Source organism: Callorhinchus milii, unplaced genomic scaffold (assembly GCF_018977255.1).
Source record: "Callorhinchus milii isolate IMCB2004 unplaced genomic scaffold, IMCB_Cmil_1.0 Scaffold13, whole genome shotgun sequence".
NCBI lineage: Eukaryota > Metazoa > Chordata > Chondrichthyes > Chimaeriformes > Callorhinchidae > Callorhinchus > Callorhinchus milii.
The window spans coordinates 14,060,677-14,072,760 of record NW_024704754.1 but is presented as its reverse complement, the minus strand read 5'-3'; the positions used below and the strand labels follow the sequence as shown (position 1 = coordinate 14,072,760).

At 42.5% G+C, this 12,084-nt stretch overlaps 1 protein-coding gene across 1 annotated transcript; it reads left to right on the top strand.

The window, feature by feature from the left end:
- Positions 1–5,639: 5,639 nt before the first annotated feature.
- LOC121850053 (myelin-associated glycoprotein-like) lies at positions 5,640–11,380 on the top strand. The gene is made up of 5 exons (XM_042340082.1): positions 5,640–5,656; positions 7,253–7,600; positions 7,732–8,034; positions 10,437–10,685; positions 11,223–11,380. Exons 2-5 carry the CDS (start codon positions 7,549–7,551, stop codon positions 11,378–11,380), a joined length of 762 nt encoding a protein of 253 aa, XP_042196016.1. The 5' UTR covers positions 5,640–5,656; positions 7,253–7,548.
- The last annotated feature ends 704 nt before the right edge of the window (positions 11,381–12,084 follow it).

The following is a 12,084-nucleotide window of genomic DNA, read 5'->3' as shown; positions in this document are numbered from 1 at the left end:
AGACAAGAACATTCAGTGTCTCCCGGCCAGCTCCCAGGACTGGCAAGTATATTTTTTATTTGTGTTGTCCTGTATTTCTGTAACTATCGCATTAAGTTTTCTCCTGAATAGTCATATCAGGACAAAATATAAACCCTTGGATGAGACATAGTCTGGTCTCATTGTAAATTACAGAGAATCCAACAATATAGTGCCTTATCGTTGTCATTGAGACGTCTCAAAGCGCTTCACAGAATATTCTGTAAAATGGATTGACTGTATATTTTGTGGGTGAAATGCGGCAGCTCATTGCGTACAGCAGTGTCCCACAAACATTCGTGGATTTAGTAACCAAATTATTACTATTATTTTATTTATTAATTTGAAGGAATTATTACCCATGGAAAGTGATCTGCCAATCGACCAACAACCGTATTGCTACTTCCTGCTCGGTAAACAGAAGTGTATGGAGTAAGGAAACTTGCATAAGGTTTTGCCCCACCTGGGAATCAAACCCAGGTCCTCTCGCTTGCTTGGTGTAAAGTGAGCATTAGTAATCCTGCTCTGGGGGTAAATAATAAAATAATACTCCTTACATTTAATATTACATTTTCATTTCTTAACGATGTCTTGAAGTACTTCACAGAATAGACTGTAAAGTGAAATGACTGTATAATGGTAAACAATAGTGCATTCAGATTGAATATATGTTTTGATGCTTAGTAATGTGATGTTTCCTCGTGGACTGCATAAACAGAGTGAATCGATTGTAAACCAAATCTGTTGCAAAACTGGTTATTTTTGAGAATCGTTACTTTGATAACAAACCACTATACAGAGGTTGCAAAGATTGCAAAGTTCCTTTGTGTGAAACAAACTATATCTGAATACAAGCTGTTGATGTTCTCCTAGCTGTGTGACCAAATTCATCAAAACGTTTCAATGGAATTCAGTGAAGTGAAAGCAGCACTGCCTACATACAGACTCCTGTGAGTTTCTGTTTTACTCAGAGAGTGGTAAATATGTGGAATGTCTGAGTCAGGGAGGCAGATTGTACAAGCAATTTCAGGAGGGAATTGGATATCTATTTGGTGAAGCAATCGATTAAGCAGTTTCAGAGATGAAGTGGTGTACAAATGATACCAATTTGCGTACAGCAATGACCTACAAATACCATGAAGGAATGACCAATTTTGTTTGGAGATTGTTGGCCAGGACACTGGGAGAAGTCAGGATAAGCCTCTCCAAATATCAACACTCTGTACCCACATCTCACCAGTTCTGGCCAGGCTCCACTGGCTCCCCATTTCCGAATGGATCGACTTCAATATTCTCACCCTCCTGTTCAAATCCTTTCACTACTTGGCACTGTGAGCCTATTACCCTCCTCATCGGCACTATTACCTTCACATCCAGAGTGGATCAAGTTCAAGATCCCAATTCTCACCTTCAACTCACTCCACAGTATTGCCCCACCCCACCTCTGTGACCTTTTTCAACCGTACCGATCCAGCCACTTCCTTTGCTCAGCAGGCACGGGCTTGCTTTGTGTCCCCTGCTCTATCTGCCCTATATTTGGTAGACTAGCTTTCAGATATTCTGCTCTTGCTGTCTGCAACTCCATCCCAGAGACCCTCTGACTTGCTCCCTCTCTCACCTCGTTCAAGTTCCATCTGAAATCCTTCCTCTTTTGCTCATCTCTCCCCTGTCCAACAAGAACAAATTCCTTTCTTTAGTGTCAGGAGGATGTCCTAAAATGCTGAACAGCTCAGTTGGCTCCCACCCCTAACTCACCTGTTCAACCAGCGGTGCCACGCACTTTGCCCTCCCAATGTGAAAGGTGCTGTATAAATGTAAATTGCATTGTATATTGAATGATAAACTCCATCTTCCATACTTTGCCCACTCTCTTAGTCTGTCTGTGTCTCTTTGCAATGTTTGCCTGTCTTGATGTAAGTTGATACAAGGATTTTCAGGGTGAATTGTTCTGCATTTTGTGCTGAATCCCCACCCTGTGCTGTGTTAGCTGATCGCTGGTGGGCAATAGCAGGAGCTCAACAACTGGCCTGAGTGTTCCTGGTTTAGGGAAAATCAGCCAGGATCCCTGCTCCTGATGGCTGTGCAGCAATGCCAACTGGATGTTAGATAGCAGAGTCAGCTATGGTGGCATCCTACAGTAAAAATAACCTGCTCACGTTCACTGTCAGGCTTCACATCTCAGAATCATAGAATCTTACAACACAGAAGGAGGCCATTCAGCCATTCATGCCTGTGACGGCTCTTTGGAAGAGCTACCCAATCATTCCCATTTCCCGCTCTTTCCCCACACCCCTGCAAAAAATTCCTTTTCTAGTCTTATTATCTTAAATCTATGTGTCCTGGTTACTGACCCACCAGCCAGTGGAAACCGTTTCTCCCTATCAATTCTATCATAAACCTCTATGAAAATACATGTGAATAATAATCACTTGGTTGTGAAGTCACAGAGAAATGGTGTACAATGAGAAGGAAGAGAATGGGGAAATGGGAGGAAATTAAAAATGTAATGTTTGCTTTATATTGAAAAATATAATCTTTTTAAAAAAAACAATATACACATCTTTCATCCCCATTGTACAAAACTGAAGTATTAATATTCTGATACCAAGTGTCTGCTTTGCGGCAGGAACTTTAGGCTTTACTTCCCTTTAACAATGTTGTGCATATTTCCTGTTACTAACAAGATTGTGCAGATTATTTGTTGTGGACACAACAAATAGCCAATTCTGTGAAATTCTGACTTGTGTTCCCAGAGTTTGAACATCTACTTTGTGGTTATTCCTCATGGAATTCCCCAATGAGGACTCATTTCGGTAATCTGATGTATATCAATGTGATTGACGAAGCATTTGTGAATTCTAATGGGATAATAATAATAATAATTATCCTTGTATTTGATATTGCGCACTATCACGTGTTTGAGATGTCTCAAAGCGCTTCACAGAATATGCTCTACTGACAAGTGAATTGACTGTATAATTTGTGGGCGATACCCAACAGCCAATTGCACACAGCATTATCCCACAAACAGTCGTGGATTGAACCACAAATTAACATATTTTTGAAGGATTATTACACCTGGAAAAGTGATCCGTCAATCGACTAACAACCGGATTCCTACTTACTGCTACACATACACATCTCTGATCCCCAATGTGCAAAACATGAAGTATCAATTTCTTAACACCAAATGGCTGCTTTGCGGCCGGAACTTTAGGGGTCACCTCCCTTTAACAAGGGTGTGCACATTTCCCTTCACTTTAATAAGATTGTGCAGATTATTTGTTGTGGACACAACCAATAGTTGAAATTCTGACTTTGAAACCCAGAATTTCAACATCAGTTTGTCACACACAAAGCACTGTGTGTTGTGCAATGAATCAGTCTTGAATGTCTCAAACTTTAACAGGGATGTTTTTGAAGCAATGTAATAATAATAAACCTTGCATTTGATATAGCTCTTTTCATGTCTTCTAGACGTCTCAAAGCGCTTCAAACAATATATGTGTAATGTGAATTGACTATATTTCTGTGGGCGAATAATAAGGTGTTCACCTCCTGAGTAGTTTTTACTTGGAAGTCAATTTTATATTGGAAACCAATAGACAATACAGTTTACATTTACAGAGTGCCTTTCAATTCTGGCTGGGCACCCGAGCTGGGGGTGGGAGCTGAAGAGGGTGGGAGCTGAAGAGGGTGGGAGGGGAAAGATGACTGAAAGCAGATGTCGACCTTGAGGCAGGTTTTGAATGTGGGCAGTTCAAGTATCTACACTAAGTACCTGCTCACATTGGCCCATCATCTATCAACCCGTCCTACCCTCTCTTTGTATTTTCTTCCTCTTTTCTTTTGAACAGCTTTCAGTATTTTTCAGTATTTTTTCCACCCCTTTCTCGTTGTTTGTTATGTTAATGACCTTGAATACTTCACTGTGTTTTCTGTGATCAAGCTTTCACATCAGCTGGTAATCATCCTGGTTACCCTACTCAGGAACTTGTTACCCGTAGACCCAGTAAATAATAATAATCCTTGCATTTGATATTGCGCCTTATCACGACATTGAGACTAAAGTCCCGGATTTGAAGGCGGTTTCACTCAGCGATTGCTCGTGCCCTGCTCCCGGTAGCTGGCGTGGCAGAGCGAGGGCTCGGCTCTGGGAAAGTTGGGAGAAATCCCGGGCGGGAGGTGAAAGGGAGAAATCAGAAGAAGCAACAGGGGCTGGTGGCAGGACCACCTATCTGTAGGATAATCCAGTGAGAGTGCGGGGTGGGTTGTTGGACAGGTGGTTAGCTGAAAGGAAAAGCGTGGTCGCTGTGGCGAGTCCCTCACTGTGCTGAGTCCACAAACTGTGCTGATCTCTGCTGAGTGGTAGCAGGAGCTCTGCAACTGGCCTGAGTGTTCCTGATTTAGGGATGGGAAAATCAGCTGGGATCCACTAGGCTCCAGTTTGTGGTTGTTCCTCATGGAATTTCCCAATAAGGACTCATTTCGGTAACTTGAAGTATATCAATGTGATCCACAGGAAACAAACCCCAACCCAATTTACTTCTAAGGAAGCACTTGTCAATTCCAATGGGATAATCATAATATTAATATTATATCCTTAAATTTGATATGGGGTCTAATCACGTCTTCATACAATATACGGTAAACTAAATTGACTGTCGTGAATTGACTGACCAAATTATTTTTTTAATGTATTATTACCCCCAGAAAAGTCATCCGCCAATCAACTAGCAACCGGGTTCCTACTTACTGCACGGTAAACAGAGACTTGTGGAATATGGAAACTTGCCCAACATTTTGCCCTGCCAGGAATCGCACCCACATCTCTTGCTTGTGAGAGAAGTGCTCCAACCACTGAGCTGCAGGACCCAAACGTCTAATGCTTAAATTAAACTTCCGGTGGTGACAAGACCAGAATGGTCACAAGGGTGAGATATCACCAGAGGGAAGCTAACTTTGAAATTAACAATTTTTTTCATCAGTTGAGTGTTTGACAAATGTAGAAACCCTTCACCATAGTTATTAAGAGTATTCAAACCAGACTGCAAGTTCCTTTGCATGTTGTGTACACGTGGAAATTCCCCTGTGAAACGACATACCCCAAAAGTATCTCCGTCCTTACCTAAATCTGAAGAGTTTTAGGAGCAGAATGGAAAGAGACAAGGCTTTGGGACTCTAGAGCGTGCACAAGGATACGTTTAGAGTTCAACCAGCTGAATCTGTATTACCACTTAGGGTGAGAGAGCATGAGAAAATGGGGAAAATAATTTCAATCACTCCCTCCACACACAATTTATTATAATCCTGAGCTGAGTTAATGTGCGAGAAGACTATGAATGTCTGGTGTCTCAGCCCACAGATGTAGGAGATTACAGAGTTGTTCGTGTGAATGTGTGGTGTGTGTGGTGTGTGTATGTGTGGTGTGTGTGGTGTGTGTATGTGTGTGGTGTGTGTTGTGTTGTGTGTGTGTGTGTGTGTGTGGACAGTGGTTCGTTGTCGATGGCTCATTGTGCAGGTATCAATGTGTCTGATTGTTCTCTGCTCCTCTCTCCACGTTCTCTCCAGGCTGTGATCCACACAATGAGTGTCTGTCACTGCATGCTGGCACTGCTGCTCGCGTGTCTCATCCAGGGTAAGGCTGTTTCACCCTTTACCACCATTAACCCATGTTGTTTAGATAGATTTTTAAACATAACTATTAACGTTCTGTTTCCATTTCCAAGCAAATCCTCGAGACCGTCCGTCCACTCTCCACAAGTCAGACACTTGCAGAATATCTGATCCATCATTATGCTGAAGAGTATCCAAATCAAATTGAATTTCCATGCACCCCACCTACATGTGGAAATCCCAGAGATAGATTGTTGGAATGGAATGCATACTATCTATCATACATATCATACATCTTCATTACATCGAGGCTCGACTACGCAAACTCGCTGCTTGTCAGCCTCCCCAACTCCTCCCTCCACAGGCTGCAGCTCATCCAGAACTCTGCAGCCCGTGTCCTCTCCCGCACTAGGCTCCACGACCCTATCACGCCCATCCTTGCCCAACTCCACTTGCTTCCCATGACACAGAGGATACAGTTCAAGATCCTGGTCCTTACCTTCAAAGCCCTCCCTCGCCACCTTCAAAACTCACCTCAAGACCCTCCTCTATCAATCTCCCTGCTCCCCCCACTGCCCTTCCTCACCTCGACCCTCAGTCGGGTACGTAACTCTGTCTGTCCAGCTCCTTGGGATGTGAAGGGCGCTATACAAATGTAATTTTGTCGTTGTCGTTATCTCTCTGCAGGGATGCATCCTGCTTACCTAATTCTAGAAGGTTTTAGTTGCAGGTTGGCAAGAGCCAAGGCTTGGGGACCCCAGAATGTGCACTGAGATACTGCTGCAGTCTCAGCAGCTAAAACCACAAAGTTTCTCATTGATATCGTTGTCTGGCCAGGGCCACCCTACCCGTTAACATTATGTTGGCAAACATGTCAACTTGGAGCAAGTTCAGCTCCAAAAAGACACTGTTTACCTTCCCCACAAGGAGAATAATCACTAATTGGTCGTTCGACATCCGACAAGAGTGGGTTTTTGCCATCACTGGGTGGATGGTAGGTACCAGGAACTCCCTGTGAGCTTCCCTGTGGGCCACACATCACAGCTGGACAATTGTAGTGGACACTAGGATCTCAGGAGGAAACTGGGGAGGGAACCTGAGCTTTTTTAAAGAGGTGATGAACCCCCCCCCATCCCTCTGACTGGGGCTGGACTGACTCCATGGTTTGATGGTTAGAGCCGGTGGGGGAGGGGGTATTATAAGAGGGGTGTCAGGTTCTGCCCATGTGCCCAAGTGTCTGCACACCTCAGCAAATGTTGTGTTGCTGTTCCAGATTCTTCCTCCCCCCACCACCCCCCCTGATTAAAGCTGTGTTATAGTGAGAATCTACATGAGCGGCTGTTTCTGCCTGACTGGGGGGTGGTGGGGGGGAGGTTTGCACTACAATATTAAGTTGAGGGTCTCACAGGCTAAGATGGGGTGGAATGTCAGGCTTCTGACATCTTAAATACATTTAGTGTAAGTATACATATTACATGTGTTAGACGAGGACATTAATGTTTCCCAATCTTCCCAATGAAGGGGACGGGGCAGAGAGACCCCACTGACAGGTATTCCCCAGTCAACCAGTACCAGAGTCACACACAGTAAGTCAGTCAGTCTGATTTCTCACCCACAGGTTCTGCCCATCAATGGAGTGTTACGCTTCCCAAGTCCACTTCTGGGCTGGAGGGAGAGTCTGTAATTCTGGATTGTTTTTTCAGTCACCCTGACCCACCGAATAAACCATATACTATATGGGGCCAATGGTTCAAAGGTAATCCATGCAATGATAGAGCAGAGAAGATATATGAAAGCAACGAAAGCAACAACAGAATAAAATTAACAGGAAACCTGACAAAGAAAAACTGCTCAATTGAGATAAGTGACCTCAGGAAAACTGATACTGGTCATTACTGCTTCAGGTTTGAAATAATGAATTTCGTTATATGGACCGGAAAACCATCCATCAGTGTCGATGTATACGGTAAATATTCCTTCTCTCTTCTTGTTACCTATTTGAAAAAACAGCAAACTGACAAGTTTGCAGTATTTACCGTTGTCGATTTGATGAGGTGACATTTCAGAACATTGTTTATTTCTCTTTCCTTTTGTCAGATCGTCCTGGCAACCCCACTGTTTTCCCAAGTGAAGTGGCTGAAGGGATCAGCACCACTTTAACGTGTACTTCGTCTAACGTTGTAACACAGGTCAAACCCAAGCTGACCTGGGAAGGAATCACTGAGCTGACAGATCAGAAGACCGTGAACAAGAAGAAACAGTCTTTATCTGACCGGATAATCACCAGTTCATTCACTTTTATTCCCTCATACCAACATCATCTCAAGCTGATCAAATGTGTGGTCAGTTGTGCCAAATACCAATGCTCGAAACAAAGCAACATAACGCTTCAGGTCAAATGTAAGTTCCCCATACTGAAGCAGCATTCAAATGATCCTAAACTGCACAGAAAGTTGTCAAGAGCTTTTGTACTGGTTCCATTCTACCACCCGACCTGTCTTTGCCCAATTGCCTATATTGGCTCCACACCCTCAGGGATACAGGGCAGCAACATTTTGCTTTCAAGTCCCTTCTGATAACTCAACTCTCTGAAGCTGGAGGGACTGAACTTGCCCAGGGGGAAGCTGAAAGTGATATAGGAGCGTTATTCACTGCCAAATCAGTGTAAGGCAGCAATAAACAAGGCCAACAGGATGTTGGGCTTCATTACAAAATCAGTTGAGATCCTCAGAAGTTTACTGAGGCTGAATAGGCTCTGGTCAGGCCGCTCATTGAATACTGTGTAGAGTTCTTGTCAACGCGACAGAACTGTCTGGGCCTTAGAGACAGAGCAGAGGTGAGCAATGAGCTTGATTCCCAAGCGATAGAGGAATGAGCTATTAGACAAGCTGTGGTTCTTCAGTCTTGAGGGAAAGCGAATCAGAGACTACATATTTTTCAATGGATTGAGAAAGTAAACCCAGATCAATATTTTAGAATGTATCAAGACAATAAAACAAGAGGATTTAGGATTATAAAAGGGACATGACAGGAGACATACCAGGAAGATTTTCTTCACGCAGAGAATAATCAATGACAGGAAAGGTGGTAGAGGCCAGGATACGGGACTCTTTTAAAAAGCTACTTGATGCAGTGATGAGGAGAATGGTAGGGTGAGGGTTCTGGAAGAATCAGATCAGATGGGCCAAACAACCTGTATCGTCCACACCAATCATGTGAGATCAAATCATTTCTCTCTCTTGAACTAACTCTGGGCCTAAGCAATCCCCTAATATAATGTCACCCCCAACAGTGTCTGTACCAAGACAGGTGTGTTAAAGGAATTTCTATCATGGAACAAAGTATTTGATTTGATGTTTGTCTTGCTAATGGGTAGGTTATGTAGGTCATGGGGGCCTCAAAATTAGGCTACCCAATAAGTAAAATGTTCATTTTTAGACAGGGAGAACACAGATTTTATCCAACTTGTGCGTGTTTTTATATAACAAAAACAAGTTTGAAACCATTTTCGGGATTCCAAAATGTTGACGTGCAGATTTCAAAATGCAATCAAAGATGGTGATGATTTTGTCTGAAAAAGGAGCCCATTTTCTTTGAGGGATGTGCTGCCATTTGATGGTCATTTTCACTAAGGCAAGTTAGCCTTAAACCCAAACTTATATAAAATCCTAAACTTTATCCCGAAGTCTCAAAACTTCCAACCAGCAATAGATTAACTCAAAGAGAATGAACAGGTGAAAGGAAACATATTAAAAACTACTTCCTGGAGGTATTTTCTATGGAGAACACCAAAATATGCAGCAAACTTTGCATGAACTTTGTTTGGCTGCAAATTACCTTCCTGCCCAGTAGAGGAGCAGCACTTCCTCCCTCCCATTGCCGTTCCCATTGGAAGGGAAGGGAAGGCAATCAATTAACCGACATATTTAATGCAGATAAGTGTACAAATGAATCGGGACCAAGAGTTTTTTTAAATTTTCCCATTGTTTGGGGTTAACCGGCTGCCGACTGCCATCAATCGCAATTTCCCTCCCTTATCCTTCCCCATTCCTCCACCTCCTCACTGATCGACAGCCCAACTCCAGCCGCTGGTGAATGGCTGGAGTTCACTGATAACCTCCAGTGTTGGAGGATTGAACTATGAACAATGAATAGGTTAAATTAAGGCTCTTCAGTCCTGAGAAAAAATACCTCATAGAGGACTTTAAACAGGTGTATCAAATGTTAAATCAGATTGAAAAAGTAAAGCCCAAACAATACTTTTGGATTAACCAAATCGTAGAATATAGAAAATAATAATCCTTGCATTTGATATAGAGCCTCAGCACGTTGTTGAGACGTTTCAAAGAGCTTCACAGAACATATACTGTAAAGTGGATTGACTGTATTTCGTGGCCGAATAGCGGCAGCCAATTGCGTACAGGAGTGTCCCACAAAAGGTCGTGGATTGAGTGGCCAAATTATTATTATTTTCCAAAGAAATTATTACTCCTGGAAAGAACAATAGGATTGAGGTTTTGCATTATGAAGGGCAATTGCAACGTGATTGTCAGAATTTGTCTGGGAGTGTTCATAATCACTGCTCCCTTTACCTTATGCCTTCAGGAGATGAGCTCCTCCATGTGTCTCCGCATCTCTATCACAAGCCTGCAAGCTCTGGGTTGTTACTGGAGCTGCGATATACTCGTGGAGGATTGAGGTAGAGAAGGGAGTGAGATTGGGATTGTGACCTTGACACAGTGTCATTGACGAGCTCCTCCCTAGATTATACAGTACTGATTTACAATTCTCTCCCATTTCAGATCCCCCCCGAAATACAACAATTCAAATAAATGAACCTCTGGATATCATTGAGGGGAGAGAAAATGTGACGCTGACGTACAGCACTGACAGCTACCCTCAAGCTACTCACACCTGGTACAAGACAAAAAGACACACAAACACAACACAAACTCTGAACAGTACAGGCAGCGTCTTGTTGAAATCAATATCCAGTGTGGTAAATAATTCACAGGGAAATGACACCTCTGCAGCTGACATCAATGTCAAGTGTGAGTATTTGGCTTTAACGGCTCCTGAGTGGATTATACCACGTTAGAGTGAGAGCTCTTCTCGCTCTTGATGTATACAGTGGGAGACGGTTCAGTCAGACATATCGGGGATGGCCGTTTTGTCCGGCCTAAGAGGCGTCCGAGATTAACCAAAATACAATCTTAATTAACCAAACAGGACATCAATTATTTAAATCTGGGAGTTTATGTTACAATCCTGGACTCTCACAGAACTCAGTGAATTATATTAACTTTGTTTGGCTGCAAATTACCTTCCTGCCCAGCAGAGGAGCAGCACTTCCTCCCTCCCATTTCCGTTCCCATTGGAAGGGATGGGATGGCGATCAATTAACTGACATATTTAATGCAGGTAAGTGTACAAATGAATCGGGGCCAAGAGTTTTTTTCAATTTTTCCCTTGTTTGGGGTTAACCGGCAGTTAAGCAGATTTCTGGTCTAAGGAGACGAGGGAAAAGGCTGAAAATCAGCGGAAGAGGGAAAAATGTGATTTGAATGTTTGTTATTTTCCCCTTACAGATGGACCCAGTGAAATTAACATAAGTCAAAATGGGCTGAATTACAAGTGTGTCACACACGCCAACCCTCCAGCAACCATCATTTGGAATCTAACTGACTCCATAACTTCCCAAATCCATAAAAATAAGTCTACGAACAGCCTGGAAATTAAAGATTAGAAATCTTTTGTGTTTCATGTCGAGCTGAGAATTCATATGGTCGTGTGTATTCAAGGGAAAGTTGCTCAAAGTCAAAACAGAGAAGTAACTGAGTTATTTATTAATCAGTTTAATTGGAGGTCAGCAAAAATTGTGTAGGTCATTCAGTGGCATAGTTAAGGTAGGCTCACCTTGAGGATCTGAAAGAATTGTGACAACATACCTCACTATATTTTAGTTTCACTGCTGTCTAATTTCTAATAGGATTCCATATTAAGAAATCCTGTTAGAATTTTCAATGACCAGTGAAAACCACTCTGGAAATGGATCCAAATGGAGTTCCCATGAGTTTCTGTTCCTTATTTCCAATTACTGAAAGGTATCTTCATTTACAAACCTGAGGTTCTCTACAAACAATTTCTGTTAAGAAATCTGCAAATTGGATCTGTACATCATACTGAATTTAACTGGTCATGGGCTATATCAATAGATCACTATCGTTTGCTAACCTGCTCAAAATGAAGACTTGTCTACAGTTATCATTCCCAGTGAATTCTTCAGTCTAATGTTTCTAAAATTCTCCCTCCCCCAACTCAGTACGCATCCTTACTCTTTGTCTCCAGGTGTCATCTTGGTTGAATTGTTAGCCATCTTGTCCCTGGATTCCATATTGTTATTCAAGTTCACATTTCTTGTCAAATCTAGTAATTGCTTTTATAGGCAAA